At 27.6% G+C, this 19,695-nt stretch overlaps 1 protein-coding gene across 2 annotated transcripts; it reads left to right on the top strand.

Annotated features, from left to right (window-relative positions):
• Nucleotides 1-2,785: 2,785 nt before the first annotated feature.
• Nucleotides 2,786-18,233, top strand: LOC100158840 (TATA-binding protein-associated factor 172). Of its 2 annotated transcripts, none has more exons than XM_003241834.4 (33): nt 2,786-3,243; nt 4,592-4,651; nt 4,869-5,113; nt 5,200-5,346; nt 6,944-7,074; nt 7,765-7,956; nt 8,190-8,351; nt 8,907-9,042; nt 9,105-9,241; nt 9,965-10,230; nt 10,291-10,519; nt 10,594-10,749; nt 10,837-10,972; nt 11,035-11,378; nt 11,452-11,618; nt 11,691-11,808; nt 11,871-11,999; nt 12,990-13,046; nt 13,115-13,219; nt 13,495-13,654; nt 13,746-13,852; nt 14,677-14,944; nt 15,036-15,409; nt 15,473-15,624; nt 15,760-16,109; nt 16,184-16,284; nt 16,343-16,483; nt 16,542-16,690; nt 16,747-16,872; nt 16,938-17,100; nt 17,177-17,313; nt 17,385-17,466; nt 17,532-18,233. In XM_003241834.4, the coding sequence occupies exons 2-33, from the start codon at nt 4,641-4,643 to the stop codon at nt 17,700-17,702; spliced, it is 5,349 nt and encodes a 1,782-aa protein (XP_003241882.1). In that variant the 5' UTR covers nt 2,786-3,243; nt 4,592-4,640; the 3' UTR covers nt 17,703-18,233. The 2 variants fall into 2 exon arrangements, with proteins under 2 accessions (XP_003241882.1, XP_008179180.1); XM_008180958.3 differs by lacking the exon at nt 2,786-3,243 and adding an exon at nt 3,507-4,077.
• Nucleotides 18,234-19,695: the final 1,462 nt, after the last annotated feature.

The raw sequence follows: 19,695 nt of genomic DNA, 5'->3' as shown, positions 1-19,695 counted from the left end.
AAGGATGAGGATATACATTTTTTAATAGATATACAGTATACACATATTATATTCATATTATTGTAATATACATGTTGTATTGTGTACAAAATGTGGTCTCCTGTGGGGGTACACCCCCATACTTCCCTTAGATACATCACAGTCCACAGAAATGGGGAAAATACATTTTGTCATGTGAAGCTATTGCCTTTTGTGTATGGCCAAATTTTGCCTGATAAATTTGGTTGGGTTTGGATATACAATATACTTGATTATTTAGCTACATATAGATGATATATCTGTTGTACTCGACTTATGACACACGCCTTTTAAAAGCTATGCCTTTAAATTATATAATAATTACAGGTACAGGGTGAGGCATTAAAATAGCTAATTTCAAAGTTCAAGTTATAAAATTAAAATATACTTATCAAAATGAATTAGATATTATATATATTATAATGAAATACATACCTCCTGCATAAGTAGTAATTAATGAGTATAATATTAAAAAAAAATTATTTCCTATGATGACAGCCATCGCCAATCCCTTATGAGAATGACATAAAATTATTAGTATTATCATTGAGTTCATCATTTATCTATAATCATTACTCAATGGTATTATTGGTATTATATAAGCACAGAACCAAGGTAGATATATCCACCTTGCACAGAACAATATAAGTCATAGTATGTTGACGATAAATATGGCGCTATCTAACGGTGACTGTTAAATTTATTTTTGCATAATATATTGTTCACTAAAGTTACACAACTATAAAGCGTAACTAATTCGCGTAGATCTTCTATAATTACGTACCTAACCTAACCTTATAATCAATGCTATAAGTAAAAAAACCTAATTAGTGATTACCTAATACAAGTTCTTATTTTAAAATGATTACCTTTGCAAAATTATGCTAGTTCAGCTCCCAGGTGATTTTTAAATGTTTTATATTTATAAATTTATTATTCCTTTATAGATTATAATTATTAAAATTAAAATGCAATCAGAATTTGTCATTCGGTCTTCGGACTCATTTTTGCAAAATGGGTGGGGGGAGGGCATTTAGAAGCTAAGCCCTCCAAACATTTTTCTTTACTTCCTCAATATTATAATAGTAAGGCTTCAGACCCCCTTCAAAAATTAGCCATAATCTCAAACGCTATTTGCGCCTGCCTATACTCGGAGTTAGATTTGATTTGAAGTATGTCGTTTTTGTGGTACTGATTATAGAGCTATTACAGCTAACTTCGAAGTTTTCCCATTGAAATATTTATTATGTATATATTATTATATATATCCCAAATATTTTGTTAAAAAATATTACGTTTTTATTACACTGCATTTGCACACTATCCGTAATGATTTAGACAATAACACATTTGTGTCAACTAAATTATTAAAACAAACAATATTTATTTGATTATTTGTATTTAAAATCAACAAAACAAAAAAATAATGGGAAACTTATTTATTTTAACTTAATTTACGTTCTAAACATAACAGATATAAGTAATAAGAATATATAATATATACTCGTCAGGTTAATAAAAATGTAATATCATGAACCACGGTCTCCTTTACTCAGTGGCGCAAATAGGAGGGGGCCTGGCCCTTAAAATCACTCAAAGTCCCCTCAAAAAATAACAAAATATATATATTAATTGAAAAATAAAAAATGTTTTGCGGCTTGAGCCCCCCCCCCCTAAACATTTTTTTCCTATATACGCCACTGCCTATACTCAATACTCATACATATAAGTCCGTGATATTAACATACCTAGTTTCATGACAAAATAAATTTATAATTGTATTAATATTAATTTATTTTGTCATGCCCATGTTATTCAGATAGCTACACGTGGATGATCCCTCGTGGATTATAAATGTTAAAATGTGTATACAAACACTACAGTGGCGTATTTAGTATTTTTTGTAGGGGGCAGATGACAAGAATTTTGAGGATAAAGATTACGATGTAAAAATTATAATATAACAATGGACATGTATTCAAATACCCCCCTGAAATACTATAGTCTATAATAATATATAATATATTAATTGGCATATACTGAAGAAAACCGCGTCATGATATTTTCATTTACTAAGATAAACACTAAACAGAATTCTGTTTGTAGTCAAACCGCAAAAATAACAGAGTAAGAGAAAGAATTTGTGTTATCGCCGACGCCAATATATTTTTTGCTCAAATCACGATTTAGATAAAAAAAAAAAAAAAAAATGATAAAAAGAAAAATGTTATCTACAATCGTGGCTTCTCAGATTACAAACATCACCTTGAAAAAAATACAATAAAATACAAACGAACGTTTCGTCAACAGGAAACTAAAACCAAAACGAAACGTCCGATTTTAATATAATATAATTTTAATATTATGCGTGGATCGTGTCCAATGTCCATTGTCTATTTAGAAGTCGGAACCGTGCAAAGGGACTGGGGAGTACCTAACGGTCTGGGGAACGCGACTGAAGATCGAAATTTGAAAAAGAACTAAAAACATAGTTGAACACATCAATATACCATAACGTTCATGATATTATAAGCACAGATTAAATGAATTAGAAATGAATATATTTTCGTTTAATCTGTGATATGAGTTTATTATACCCATCATGATATTGTTATTATAAATATTAAATTATAAAATAATATGACGTTGTGTACAGCGTGTCGTACGCAGAACACGACACTCGCGGTCAGCTGATCGGCCGTTCACCAAACGCGTCCGTTTACCGCCGCCCACCGGTGCAGTGGTTAAAGCGGCGTTCCCCGTGGAAATGGCCGCCAGTATAAATGTGACTTTCATTCGGTCGACATGGCCGCCGTTCGTGTTTGTCTTAACCGCTGTCCGCGCGCTGTCGTAGTCCGCCACCGAGGTAGAATTTTGCGATCGCAGTTATCCCGTCCACCGCCCCCCCGCAGACGGTGGCGGAACGCAGTATCCTTGTCAACGATTCACCCTGACGCGCAGGACTATCTTTGCAGATAGATTGTGCGCGGACGGCCGATCAACAGCTTCAACACTGCCGTCACCAGCCAGTCGAAACGCGTCCCCGCGGGTACCAGCGATAAAAATGACGTAAACGTATGTGACAGGCAGCAGCGACTGTAATAATAATAATATTATCCATTACTCGCCCGCAATTTCGCTGCGATAGACGTGGTCGTCGTACTTATGATCTGACAAATCTCCCACTTCTGACCACCGCCGGGCGACGGATGCATCGTCGATCAGGTAAAAAAAAATCCAAAACACTGGAAAACCTTGTTGGCACAGAATACATTTATTCCGTGTTACTATAGTGTATTCGTCGTTTAATATGTTTTACTATTTAATACCCAGTGCGCACATATTTTTTTTTACCCGAGCGTTTTTAATTAATTGTTATTTAATATTTATTATACTATAAAATAATATACTATTATGCTACAACAATTGTATTTGTATGGTTTTGATGTTTGCGACATTGCATTGCCGTTTTTGTTTATTTACATTTATTTTCACCATTTACGGCTGTGCCCACCGCACCACGACCCCGCCGACCGTGTCGCTGGTATACAGGTAACTGCTATAGTAGTGATTACCGAATACCGGAATACCGAGCGTGTCACGAGGAGGAAAAGGGTACACCTCGGCTGACCTACTTATTGTTATTTATTGTGTAATAACAACGCGCAGTTACTGTTTATTGCCGATACATCGTACAACATCCAGCAACATTTACCTAGCTGTGTTTACCTTTAGATCGTATAAATCTTCCGAGTTTTGAAAATGATCGGTCTCCTCTTCACCCCTCGCGAGCTCGTCGCCGATCGCCGTTGCCCGCGCTTGCGCGTTTGGCGGCGACTGACGGAACGCCACCGATAGTCCGCCACCCACCGACTTTTGAGCATTGCCAATTAAATTCCGTTTAACACGCGCGACGCGCATTCGATGGTCGAAGGACGCGGCCTCCAAACGCACGCACGTTAACATCGCGATACGTTTTTCACGAGGAAATTTATTTTTAAAACTAGTTTGATACATATTGTGTACAAACTATTTGGAAACATAATATCTAGGCATTGGGTATGGTATTATTTAAGTATGGCTTATATTATATATAAAATAATATATTAACGATTTAATATCATGATACATAATACATATGATACATCGTTTGAATAATCAATAAATGTCAAAACCGATAATACCTATAAATGAAAATGTCACTGTTTTAGAACCATATCATATAATATCATTATTATATAGATTGCTATACAGACAATTAATAGCCGGTTAAGTGTCTATGTAATACCTATAGAATTTTATATTTTATAAACTACCAATGTATGCGAGTATTTGACATATAGTCAGTTGACCGGGTACTTAATATTTGTAGAAATCAAATATTATGTTTAAAACATTGTTTCAGTATAGTCAATATTTTCAATTTGATATCTAAATCTACAACTAAAATGTGACTATATTTCAATTTTTAAACCATAATATATATGATTATCTGCAGGTTAGGATTCAATATAATCTTTCCTTATAATTTCAGTGTATATATTTTTATTCCAGCCTTAATTTTTTTTTTCAGTGTTTATGGGCAGGAGCCATCATTGATAAAAGATCATCGATAAAAGAAAATGGCTTCAAGGTAATTTATTAACTTATTTTAATTCCATATATTTTATGACCAACATTATTACAATATTACAGCATATAAATAAATGTATTTATTGTCAATTATATGTATTTAAATCTAATACCTTTTTAACTGTTAATACAATTAATTATATATATAGGTACCATCATATGATATTTGATGTTTGTATTTTCAAAATATTTATCACTTTAAAATTATTCTTTTACAGACTAGATAGACTATTTATATTATTAGAAACAGGAAGTAGTTCAGTTACAAGAAAAGCAGCAGCAAATCAACTGGGACAAGTGGTGAGGCTACATCCTCATGAACTTGAACCTTTATTAGAACGTATATCTACATATTTACGACATTCATCATGGGAAACTCGTATAGCAGCTTCACAAGCCATTGAAGCTGTAATAAAACAAATTCCCCCATGGTGTCCAAGTGGTTTACCTCCTATTAAATTAGGTATGTAGAATAGCATTTGTTGAAATATTTTTCTGTATTTTTCTTGAATATTTATATTAATATATAGTATTATTTATATTTTATAGAACTTTATAGCGATTTACAAGTAGATGAAAAAGAAAATGATGGGAAATTGTGTTTTGATACATTTGATTTGACTTCTATTATGAATTGTTCTGCTTTAATGGCTTCTACAGATATTGAACAAGATAATCCAGTAACATCAGAAAATGGTAATTTCTAACTTATTACTGAACATACCTATTTTTTTTTTTTTGCATTTTAGTCAAATTTAAGAGGGTTGGAAGCGCTCCATTTCTTAGGAATAAACAATAGGCAATTAGTTTAACAGTTGCGTACTACAACTGTTGTGTGAGTATCCAGCAAGCCACCACTATACCTACATATTCTACAATGGTACACTGGCATCGAACGTTTCCGGGAAATTATTAACGATTCGAACGCGCATGCACGAGTCATTGAATTTGATGGAATAAACTATTTTGTTCAGAAGAAACAAATTTTAATCAATCTAGACTTAAAAGCCTGACAAAATACATCGACTCGGAATTATCAAGGATTTCAATCCTGTAAAAATATTTTTACTTATTGGGGAAATCAATTTTAGAATAACTGTTTAACTTTCTTAAAAAAAGACACAAATGTAAATCTAAAAATTAAAAAAAAAAAATAAGAAACTAAAATAAGATTTAAGAACAATTTTTAAAGAAATATCAAAAATCTATTACCACAATAACCTAGAAAAATGGTCGATCTATTCAAATCTTTTTACTGAATGGAAATCTGATTATTTTAAGTAAGCGTAATCTTGTCTGGCTTTTAGGTCTAAAACATGAAATAAATATGCGGCTTCCAACTGCCCAAATTAAATAAGTCATAAAAGCGGTTTTGTAAATATCATTGTATCCGATAATTTTTTAATAACCATTTATCTTATTTATAAATATTTCCAATCATCAATTAATTAAATCTATTTGAATAACTTAATATTTATACCTATTTAAATTATTCTTAAATTAGTGATAGAATATATTATTTATAATCTCATAATTATATAATTAAAAACTGCTATCTGAGGTGAGTCACGTGTTGATAGAGTAAAAAATTGTTTATCAGGATTTTTTATATTATTATTATTTATTATCTATTAGATTAAACATTAAGCTTATAAAGTTATTATTATATTAAACAATTTGGAAACCTAAGTTGAACAAATAGTTAGGTTTAATTTATTTTATGTATTCTATTATATATAAATGAATCGTAAATATAAACAATCTGAAAATGTGGATTAAAATAATAGTATAAAAAAAGTAAGACTAAGTAAGACTTTATACTAATAGTATAAAAAAAAAATTGAGTTTAAAAAAACATCAAATAATTATATAAAAATATTATTATATTAAATTACAATTAGTATGCTGTACATCAATTACCATTCACCACCTAATGAGTTATGATGCACCCATAACTTGTACATTTGTTTATACTGAGTACAGATTACTTACTGCAAGGCCTCTTGAATTTTCTATTTGATTTAGAATTATATTAATTCACGCTGAAATATCAAGGACATGAAATCATCTTTTTATTTATCTGCTAAGAATACCTACAAATTTCTCTATTTAAGTTTTTTTTTTGTTTAACCAGACTTTATATAGTTTAAAGTACAAAATAATATTGTGCATCTGGTTCTTATATAAATTAAATTAAATATATTTTAATGTACCTAAAAATTTAATATTCAAATGTCATTATATAAAATATATATACAATGAATGATGATGATATTTATATTCTATTTTACAGATACAGAAAAAGTTATTAAGGATCAACAGAAAATTATAAACAAAACTTTGGGATTTGAAATTATTGGTTCAAATATTATTACATCAGATGACATAATGAGTTCATCAATTCCTAGTCAACCCAACTTAAAAGTTAGTATTTATTAGTTACTAGTTAATATATTATATCATGAAGATTAGAACTAAGGAGTCTATACTCAAATTTATAAAACAGACAAATTATGATTTACGGCTGCGTTAAATGAATCCAACCAACTGTGAACATTGCATATTATATTTTAGTTAAAATAATTCAACTATATATTTTAAGAAAATTTTAAATTTCTAAATAATGTATAATATTTTATTGTTGATTGTACTTGCTACTTAATACAACAAATTAATATATAATAAAATTGCAGTGTATTTCATAAAGTAAAAACGAATATTTTACCTTCATATGCTTCAAATTATAACTTAAATTATATCCTATAAAGTGTAACTGCTGGGCTACTTTTTTTTTTTGTGTAACTCATGTCATGTTTATCTTAGCACATATTCTTATTGTAAATAAAGGTCTACAGATTGTATAATATATTAAAAAATAATGAACTTGTGCATAATAAAATCACTTATAACTTTAAAAGTGTAACAAACTGAATACTTAAATTAAAAAATAGAATTTGTTGTATTTAAATAATGAAGTTACAATAGTAAAAATCTACAAAATACCTAGTTGTTTAATGCATAAGAGGTACAGTAAAAATAGTTGATATTAATAAATAATATGATCAAGATTGAAATAGGTTTTAATTTTTAACACAGGTTTTTTTTTTTTTTTAGAGACAATTAAGTGAAGTAGTCAAAATGGATACTGATTTAGATAAAAGTTCCAGAGAAACAAATTGTGATAGACGAAAAGCCCGTCAGATTGAACTGAATAACAAACTAGTCAGATCAGTGTCTTTAGATGCTGGCTATACTGGAGCTTCAAATTCACACAAAAAACTTAAACTAATTGATAATAACGAAGAGGTAATTCTAAAATATTATTGTATTAACAATTAAAATAATTTTTTTGACATAAAATTAAGTTTGCATAATACATTTTAAATTGTATTTATATTACATAAATCATAATTTAAAAAAGAAAAAAGATTCTATTTTTCTTCACGTCCCCTATTAATTTTAAATTCCCTTTATGATTAGTTATATCATTTATTTACAAGTACCTACATTATAAAATGAATATTTTGTTTCTAATAAAGGTTGAAAATGACTGGCCTTTTAAAGATTTTATAAATACTTTACTTAAAGACTTATTCAATACTAAATGGGAAATACGGCATGGTGCTGCAACAGCTATTCGTGAAATTATTAAACATCATGGTCGAGGTGCCGGAAAAGCTTGTAATTTACCTTCAGACCAAGTATGTATAATTAATGTCACATTTTATTATATATATATATATATATATATATACAATAATATAAGTATGTATAATCATTAATAATCAATTGTATAGCGTTTTCAATTTGACAAAATAGTGTGCATTGAAATTCCAATAGCTTTACATGAGTGTTGCATTAGTTTTCTATAAATCGAATAAGTAAATAACATTATTATCAGATATAAATAATAAATATAATTATTAATTATTATGATAATAATACGATAAATAAGAAATTAGATAATAATGGGTCCCGTTATCACAATATAAGATAATACAATCTTAAATTATGCCTGTTATAGAGCAAACTGTTCATATATTTTATAAAATGCATCCATCATACTCATATAAACACATAATCGGCGGTGCTAAAAGTGCACACAAGTGCCGTCAGTGCAATACATTGAATACAAAAGAATTGCACCAGTTCACTGAACATTGGTCAAATCTAATACATGTTTTAAAAGTGCTTAAAATCGAAAACGCTATTAGTATTTACATTATTATAATTTTAAATGTATTATTCATTATCAGATGGAAAACCATCATCAAGCATGGTTAGAAGATGTGGGACTAAGGCTATTATGTGTTCTTGCGTTAGACCATTTTGGAGATTTTCTTGGTGATCAAGTTGTAGCACCTGTTAGAGAAACGTGTGCTCAAGCTTTAGGTATATATCCTAAGTACTTGAAAAAAAGTTAAACTAAAATATTATATTTATGTTAATTATAGGTTTTGTTGTTAAACTAATGTCTGAAGAAAATGTTTTAAATATAATTCATGTACTTATACAACTTATTCAACATACTGATTGGACAACCAGACACGGTGGATTATTAGGACTGAAGTATTTACTAGTTGTTAGAAAAGTAAGTTATTTTGAATATTAATTATAATTTATATATAATACCAGCTAATCGTACACGGCATTATCCCTTCTTAAGCTCAGTTAAATGTAAGATACACAGATTTTTAACACACTTATTTAGTATTTAAGTTATTTTGATCAAATATAAAATACAGGTGTAAAATTATATCCAATCATAACAACTATTTTATTTACCAAATAACATAATTTCTGTGAAACCCCTGTAAAAATATTGATTTTTATTTTAACTAGTAGATTTTATACTTTAAAATCGCACATATATAAAACTTGATTTCTTTTAATTTGATATACACAAGATAAATAGAGGATAAAATAAATAAAAATGCAATCATTTTTTAATTGCATAAAAGTCAATTTTCCAAAGTTATGTGGCATCCTTTGAATGGGCAACATATTATTACATATATTACTCCGATAATAATTTTAAAAACATATTTTTTTTTTTTTCATTGAAATTTCTTAAAATACAAAATTTTTTCTTTTTATAATAATAAATAAAAATATGGCTTGAAGCATCCAAAGTTGACTTAACAATAAAATAAAATTCATTTTCAAAAATAATCATACATTTATAATATTATAAAATATATTATGAAATATTCATATAGGTAATAATATATTTCCATTACCACCCCATTACCAGTCTCCATTAATGAATATTTTTATGTATAATCATAATTTATTTAACATTTGCTTTTTTCAGGATATCATTGAAAAAATATTACAGTTATCATTTCCATTTATATCTAAAGCTCTTATGGATACTGTAGATGATGTTAGTGCTGTAGCTGCGTCTGCTTTATTGCCAATAGTTGATTTTATGATTAAATGTGATGAAAAATGGGCGTCAGATGTAATATCCATTTTATGGCAAATGTTGGCTGTGCAAGATGATTTAACAGCATCTTGTTATAACTTTATGACTTTGTTAGCTGCATTGTTTAGCCTTCCATCTGGAAAACTATTAACGTGAGTTTAACAATAATTTTTATTATCCGTAAAATAAAAAACTAAGAGTTAACCATTTAGAAATGAACCAATTCTTCATGTTTTACCTCGACTTTGGTCATTTTTGCCACATAATGCAACTCAAGTACGTTTAGCTACTATGAAGTCCTTAATGACATTAACTTCCACTCCACAATTATCGTATGCTGATAATATTGAGGATATAAAATTACTTCAAGATGCTATGAGGCATATTTTTCAGAGAGCAATGGCTGAACCAGACGAAGAAATTCAAAAAATCATAAAAAAAGTATGTTTTTCATACGTCACTATTATACTATTTGGATATTTTTTAAATTATTATTTAAATAATTTTTAATCTAGGTTTGGGCTAATTTAATTGTCAACAGTAGCCTAACAGCTCTTTTAAATGCTGCTTGCCCGTACATAGGATTATGGTTGGCAATGACCATGCAATCAGATAAAATACCTTATGATACATCTAGTATTATTCAACATATTCCAACTGGACCTAATAAAGTAATAATTGTATCCCTAATATGTTCTTAAATGCTGTTTTCTGAATATAATAAATAGTCTAACTTTACATTGGGTTTCATATTCAAGGTAGATAATGTATCTAACATGCCAAACGAGACAAGTATAGATATCAAATACTATATCGGTGGAAGTGAGTCAATCCCAGCTGACCAAAGAGAAAAAAATGCAATTAGAGCAAGACATTTAGGTGCAGAAATGTTAGGTATGTTTTCTGAATATAAATAAATTAAATACTACTAATGCGTATATAAATTTGATTTTTAGGTTTATTATCTTGTTATATTATAAAGCCTGCACCTAATATTTGTTACGTAAATGAAGATGAATCACCTGTAACATGCTATACAAAATTATTAATTAGTAATTTGGAATCTAATGTAGCTATGCAACAAAAGATGACTTCTTTGGTAATATCAGAATGGTGTAAATTACAAAAATTAGATAGTTTAGCTTCAAAAATATTAGCTGAAAAAGTAACAGACTGTATGAATCGTATGATTTATTATGATGAAATGTCATTCTCAATAACAAAACTTATACAAGATGCTCATGATTTTCTTTCATCATTGAAACATTATAAATTAACAACTCCACAACAATTAAACCAAGTAAAATTAAAAACATTTTAATATGTTAAATAGTTAAATTATAAATAGATATACAATTTAAATTTAATTTAAGCTTGTAACTTTGGAACACATTGAGCTTCTCACTGGACCTGAAACTGGAATATTGATTTCATCTCAAAAACTCAAACCAAAAATATATGAACAACTTGAAGATAGGCGTCTTTCGTTGAATCAGGCGCATAAACATATTAGTTCTGAACTAATTTCCTTAACTACATCGTAAATAATACATGTTTCATATATAATACATAAATTATCATATTTATAGATTTATATTATTACTCAATTTAGGACTAAAGCATCATTAGCGGGTGCATTGACTATGCTTCAATGTTTACCAGAAAAAATACGACCTATTGTTAAACCATTAATGGAATCTATCAAAAAAGAATCAAACGAAATGTTACAAGTAATATACTAAATATTAAAATTTTTAATTAAATGTTAATTAATTTAACAAAACTTTTTTAGCGCTGGTCAGCTGATCATTTGGCTATTTTGATGGATTTATGTATAAATCGTTCTTCATGCCCTAATACAACCATAATTAATAACCTATGTTCTTTTCTATGTGTTGATCCAGAATTTACACCTAAAATTGTAAGTCAAACATCGATATAATAACATTTTTAGATTCTAACTTTGTATTCTTTTTTTATGATTACAACCTCCTAGATTTGTGTCTTTTTTTGTAACATACCACTACTGTTATGTTCTAGAGAAGTTTTATGCTACAATTTTTTGATAATTTAAAATAATTCCCATAGAAATTGTATACATTTTCTATGTTTATGACAAAACTTAAGATAATGTTGAGTTTACAAAATCAGTTTTTATAATAGCAAAGATAAAATATTTTTACATTACCCAGGCAATTTAGGGTTAACTACATGGGTAATGCAAATTGCGGTTCTCTTCCCGGTCCTCGATAATACGAGAAAAAAAAGGTGTATTGGTAATTTATAGCTATTATTATACAACAAAACAAAAACTATATAAAATTTCAAATTTCATTTAACTACAAATCACATATTTAATACTATATACTTACATATATTTAAACTCAAAGATCACACTGAAATGTGAAAGTCATTTTTATTATTATTTGGCAAACTTCTGTGTTATTCAACAGTCGTCAACCGTCTAGTTAAGTTTGATTTTATCATTTTAATTCCAATCAAGGTTATTTGAATAGAATTAATTTAAGACTGGGCGCCCATCAAAGCAGTGCGGTTGCAATGTGAAACGGGTAGCCAGTTGATTTCAGTAGGCATGCAATTAGTCATGGCAGTTTTTTTCACTACATTGGTGTGCGCCTAGCCTAAGTACTTACTTCTGTTGTGTGTATTGACACACACTACAGTCGCATATATTTTTTTTATAAATTTAATAGATAACATTAACTTAAGGGGTATCAATATTTGTTGTCCTTGTCTTTCACACATGTGGCATAATAAAAACTATCCATTTTTTGTTTCAACTTTGATTTTCTGAAATTAACTAATATTTTTATTTCATCACACAATATATTTTAATGTATGTAATCATAAAATGTATTTACCATCAATGTATCTATACTGTTTATTTTAGGGTACTGAAGATAGAATAAAATATGAATTAATTCTCATGCATCAGAAATTATTACAAGTAATAAATATTATATAATTCTTGTTTTTAATTGTTTTAATATTCATAAAGAAATAATTTTATTACAGAATGCAGAAAAGTTATTAATGAAACGTACTGGACAGCGAGGATCAGGAAGACCACCAATACACTGTGATATAAATGTTGAAATAACACTAAGTGACAAAGATCAGGTAATATTACTTATAACTTATTTATTACTGTATTTCTTACATTTATATTTTAAACTTAAAGTAACACTAACTATATTATTTTATTATATCTTTTCAACTGCACAATAAGTATACATCTGAATTACAATTTTTAGGTATAATGATAAGAACATTGAATAAAACTCTCTCATAAGTGACCTTTTAAAGTTCCTAAAAAATAATACAAAATAATATTTTAATCCTATAAAAACTTATTTTAAAACGATATATTAATTAAATGTGTTCAAATGTTATAGGAACAAAAACTTAACAATAATATACAAAAAAGAGGTGCATTATATGCTTTACAAACTATTTGTTCATATTTTGGTGAACATTTACAAAGTAAATTACCAAGGCTTATTGAAATAGTTTATAACAGCATAAAAAATATAGAATTTCCAATAAACGATCCAAGTAAGTTTCATAAAATAAGACTAAAAATAAATTGAACGAGTTTAATATATTATTATTTTTATTCTTTAATTTTAACGTTTTGCTGTTTTAGATTTGAACACCTTAAGAGAAAAAGATGAAGAAGCGCAAGAATTAATTAAAAATTTACAAGTGTTTGAAGTAGTTTGTTCAAAAATGCACAAATCTTTTGTTCCAAAAGTAATAATAATTTAACTTACGTTATTATTAGTATATTCTATGAGTTGAATTTTTTGAAATGATTTATATATGAGTATGTTCTATTAATTTTAACATTGAAAAATCATAACTAACTAATTAATTTAAGAGGCCAGTATTTCTTACAGCCGTACAACATAGAAAAATAACTGTCAGTCAATCTAATATTGTGGTGTTCTTAGGTTTAATATTAAAATAAATTGATCTATTATCAAACTGTAATTTTGAATTACAACATAATAAATAAAATCATTTTTTTTCGTTTAAATATTTGTCAAAATTAGAATTGTCTAAAAAAAAATTGCCCTTGTTTACTTTTGATATTTGTAAATTTCTATATGTAAGACTTCTGAGGAACATGGTATTAAATGTTCAAGCCATTTTACTAGTAAATAAAAATTGTAAACACTAAGTCAACTAGGAGTTTAAAGATAAAACAAAATATTTTGATATTTATATTACGCTAGAAAATGCTAATATTTGGTGAAAATTACAAGTTCCTACGGTTATTCGTTTTTGAATTACAACAAAAAACCAAAATCAATCTTGTTGAAGACCGATTTTCCATAAATATTCCCATTTTTGTTTTTCTGTTAATTTTGAAAAGTACCTACTTGTTTTGACCCCCCCCAAAGTACTGCCAAGTCAAAAAATTGAAGCATTATTGAGCGATAAGAGACACAAAAACACACATTGTTCTAAAACTAATAAATGCATCTATCTGCTCAGAATCTAAGTGCCTAATGCTTTTGAAATCATGTTATGTTAATATTAAATGTCGAAACAAATTATTTATTTTTTTCTAGCTTCTGGAGTTGTTGCCAATTTTCTCCAAACTTCTTATTCATCCATATTCTGCTGTCAGACATATAAGTGCTCGCTGTTTAGCTGCATCAGTCGAGTTAAATCCTGGAATTACAATGGCAACTATTATAAATGATGTTTTACCTCTTCTTGATGCTGCCGACAGTGATGTTAAACGAAAAGGAGCTATTGAAGCAGTGGTGTGTATTGTCGATAAGTTACAATTTGACATTGTACCTTACATTGTCTTATTAATCATCCCACTTTTAGGTAAATCAAATTAATTATTCTTATACTTATATAGTTATATATTAATGACAGACAATTTGAATATCTTTTAATATTGGTATTATTATGTTAGGTCGATTATGTGATCAAGAAGAAAGCGTTCGTAAAATGTCTTCACAATGCTTTGCAACTCTTATTCAATTAATGCCTCTTGATGGCAGTGTACCTGTTCCTCCAAATTTAAGTGATGAAACCAATCTATTAATTCAATCACAAAGACAATTTTTAGATCAACTTTTTAATCCTAATCAAATAAGTGATTTCAAAGTGCCAATTATGATAAATGCTAAATTAAGATCTTATCAACAGACAGGAGTAAATTGGTTAGCTTTTTTGAATAAATATAAGTTACATGGAATTTTATGTGATGATATGGGCTTAGGCAAAACTATACAATCATTATGTATACTCGCTAGTGATCATTACAATAAAAATAAAAAGTATAAGGTAATAAATAAGTAATTTACTATTTGTTTTATCGAATTACTATATTTAAAAAAAATATTTTAGGAAACCGGTGGTCCAGATTCAGTTCCTTTACCATCTATAGTTGTATGTCCTCCTACATTGATTGGGCATTGGACTCATGAAGTACAAAAATTCATTCCGAAAAATATATTGAGACCATTACAATATTCTGGACTACCCGTAGAAAGACAAAAGTAAATAATTATTTTTATTGCAAAATGTACATATTGAATGTATAGTTTTAATAAAAATGTATTATTTAACTAAATACAGCATTCAAGTAGTAACAAATAAATTATTCTTTAATAAATTGAAAACTGTTTTTTCAGATTAAGAGTTTATGCAGATGACTATAATTTATTTATAGTATCTTATGATATTGTACGGAAGGATATTGAATTTTTTTCAAAAATAAAATTCAATTATTGCATATTAGATGAATGTCATATTATTAAAAATGGAAAGACTAAAGCCAGTCAAGCCATTAAACAATTGAAGGCAAACCATCGTTTAGTTTTATCTGGCACACCGATTCAAAATAGTGTCTTAGAATTATGGTCATTATTTGATTTTTTAATGCCTGGATTTTTGGGCACAGAAAAACAATTTGCCGCAAAATATAGCAAACCAATTTTAGCAAGTCGTGACGCAAAATGTTCATCAAAGGAACAAGAAACTGGTTAGTAAAATCTTCAAATTTAAAATCATAAAATATCTTGTGTATTATTTATAATAAATTAATTCATTTCATAGGTGTTTTAGCAATGGAAGCTTTGCATCGTCAAGTTTTACCATTTGTTTTGCGTAGAATGAAACAAGATGTTTTAAGTGATTTACCTGCTAAAATTACTCAGGTAAATAAAACTAAACATAAAATTAAAATTGTATTAAAAAATAAAATTGCATGTGTAGGATTACTATTGTGATTTGAGTCCTATTCAACAACAGCTTTATGAAGATTTTTCAAAGACACATATTCATAAACATTTATCGGAGACTGAAACTGATGAAAAATCCGTTAATAATCCTCCTAATAAAAATAATATTCTTCAGGTAATTATAGATATTTATTTATGCAAATATTTAATATTAAATTATCTTTTTTTTATAGGCACTACGTTATTTACAAAATGTATGCAATCATCCAAAATTAGTACTTACTCCACAACATCCTCAGTATTCTAATATAATTAAGCAAATTTCAGAATCTAATTCTAGTCTAACTGATATTCAACATGCTGCAAAATTACCAGCCTTAAAGTAAATAATACATTTTTGTGTTTATGTACTTTCTATTCTATGAATTATTTTTTTAGACAACTTTTAATGGACTGTGGTATTGGATTAGTAAGTAATAATGACACTGTAATAAGTCAACACAGAGCTTTAATATTCTGTCAACTAAAATCTATGTTAAATATTATTGAAAATGATCTCTTTAAGTAAGTTATTTATTTTTAACTCTATATTTAATTATTTAATTATTAAAATTGATTTTATATATTAGGGCCCATATGCCAAATGTAAGTTACCTTCGTCTTGATGGTAGTGTACCTGTGTCACAACGATACGCACTCGTTAATCGTTTTAATGTTGATCCATCCATTGATACCCTTATAATGACCACTCAAGTTGGAGGGTTAGGTCTAAATTTAACTGGAGCTGATACTGTATGTTGTATGATATACTCACTACCTATTTTAAAATTAAAACTCATGTACCTAATAAGATATTTATTTACTATAGGTAATTTTTGTAGAACATGATTGGAGCCCTATGAAAGATCTACAAGCAATGGATCGAGCACATCGTATTGGTCAAAAAAAGGTAGTAAATGTTTACCGTTTAATTACAAGATCAACACTAGAAGAAAAAATAATGAAGTATGTATCTAAACGATAAAATTAAAACCATTGTCTGACACATTATTTAATATTTATGTTTATCATTTTAGTTTTCAAAAGTTTAAGCTAAAGACCGCCAATACAGTAATATCTTCTGAAAATTCAAGTCTTCAAACAATGGGAACTGATAAAGTAATATTGAACATTTTGTTTGAAAATACCAAAATATATTAATTGACGTATTTTGCGCTCCTCAGTTATTAGATTTATTCTCATTGGATGATCCGTCGAAAGAAAAAAATAAAACCAATTCTTCAGGTGGTTCCATGAAATCTGTTCTTGAAACTTTGCCAGAACTCTGGGATGCCAAAATTTATGATGATGAATATGATTTAAATAGTTTTATTCAGACTCTAAGTAATGATTGATCCTATAATGAATTGGATTATGTATTGTTATTTAACATTTTTTTTTTTTTTTTAATTATGATATTTATAATAATTTATACCTAGTGAAAACAAACCAAAAATTAGGATTTTAGATTTATAATCATTGAATGTACCTATAATAATTTAATATCTTAATTGCTTATAGTATTTTGTACTCATTGTGTAATAAATGTTTTTGTATCGAAGCAATTTTGATACAAAAATTATTTGTGTACTGAGTTAATAAAATCTATATTTTTCTCTTAAATGATAAGCCGAGTATGCTTTATGTTACTTCATTAAAAAAATTGACGTAGAATCTGGAAATAAAATTATAGTATAATTTAGTTTAAATAACTAATAAGTTACCTGTCTATCTGTCTAGTCATATATGAACTTCTAGTTACAATCTTATAGTCATAAGTATTAGTTAGTTTGTAGTTATCCAATGTTTTGTACAACATACCATTCTTATTCTTAATATTCTTCAATTCAGTGTAAAATTAAAATAAAATAAATATAAAAATCATACTTATGTCAAAAGAATATCAAACTGAATTTCCACGCCAAAATGTTACATTTTATTCACAAACTCACGTTCTTATCAGGCACGGTGCTAAGGAAGGAGTTCAGTCGATTCAGGACTTTAGTCCCTTCTATAGGCTTAACTAGGCCAATATATTTAAGAGTTCACAAATTGTAAAGAATTCCCAACGTTTGTTTATGTATCTTCAAAACTTTGGACAACATTTTTTTTTATTTTAAAGCTATTTAATTGTGCTATAACCAACATACGCAATTAAACTAGAAATGTGCAAATTATTTTTATTGCATTTGAAAAAAAAACACTTATCAAAAATTATTATTTTTAAAGTAGGTACTAGTAGTACTACAAATAATTAAGTATTTACTACCGGTTAATTTTGAAATATTCACTGTAGCACTGTAGTCGCGTAGGTATGTAAAAATTGAAAAAAAAACAATATTTTGTAATAAATAATTGAATAAAAATCGTATTCTACTATTTTAACAAAATATTTTTTTTATTTGTAAAAAAATAATGAATATTTTATTTATTTATTATTGCATTTACTAAATACTAAATATTAATTATATAATGGACATAAAGGTAACCTAAAACTTCAATCGTTCAATATCAAATACATTATAAATTTATGAAATAAAAGTTAAAAGTAGCATAACCATTCATAACCCAATACATTACAACCAATATGTTAGGTCACAAAGTCAAATTTCGCAGCATTGTTATATTTGTGTTTAGCGCAATAATAAGAAGTAGCAGTACCTAGTGATAATATTACTTTCATTATTCTGTATACGAAGGTAAGACTACTTGACAGTATACTGAAGTAAAAATAATAAAATAATGATTCCACCATGGCACCATATAAAAATACTTAGTGCGTATGGGCTGTATAGTGTAGGTATGTATTTATGATTATGAATCATAATCATAAATACATACCTAAAAATATCATAATTTATGATATTTACAAAAATAAAACTTAAGAGAAACATTGAGTTCAATTTTCAAGCTTATTGATTGAGAAAAAAAAAATGTTACCAAAATGCTTTCACTACATTTTGCATTAATATGATAATTTTATTTAAGTAATAGGGACATGTTAAAGTTTTTTACGATTTATGTGTTTTTTAATTAAACCAACATGATAATAGCAGAAATAATTTGAAGAAAAATCGTTATCTATTTTACATTTGAATATTCAATTTCCCACATTTACGTCAGACAGAACTAAATGAATGCGTATTATAGTTTTTAAAAAGAATCCAGAATTATTTATTGGTATTAACACATAATATCTAAAGGTTTAAAAATGTATAGATATTTGTAATTTATCAATATGCACTATGGACATTCCTGAATCCTGGTTAAACGATTATCTATATAATATAGTCCTAAATATAATACCTATAAAAATTGAATTTGTTTTCCTAATAGGTAGTAGGGCAA

The sequence above is a fragment of the Acyrthosiphon pisum genome, chromosome A3, assembly GCF_005508785.2.
Source record: "Acyrthosiphon pisum isolate AL4f chromosome A3, pea_aphid_22Mar2018_4r6ur, whole genome shotgun sequence".
Taxonomy (NCBI): domain Eukaryota; kingdom Metazoa; phylum Arthropoda; class Insecta; order Hemiptera; family Aphididae; genus Acyrthosiphon; species Acyrthosiphon pisum.
This window is presented reverse-complemented; position numbering and strand designations above follow the sequence as displayed.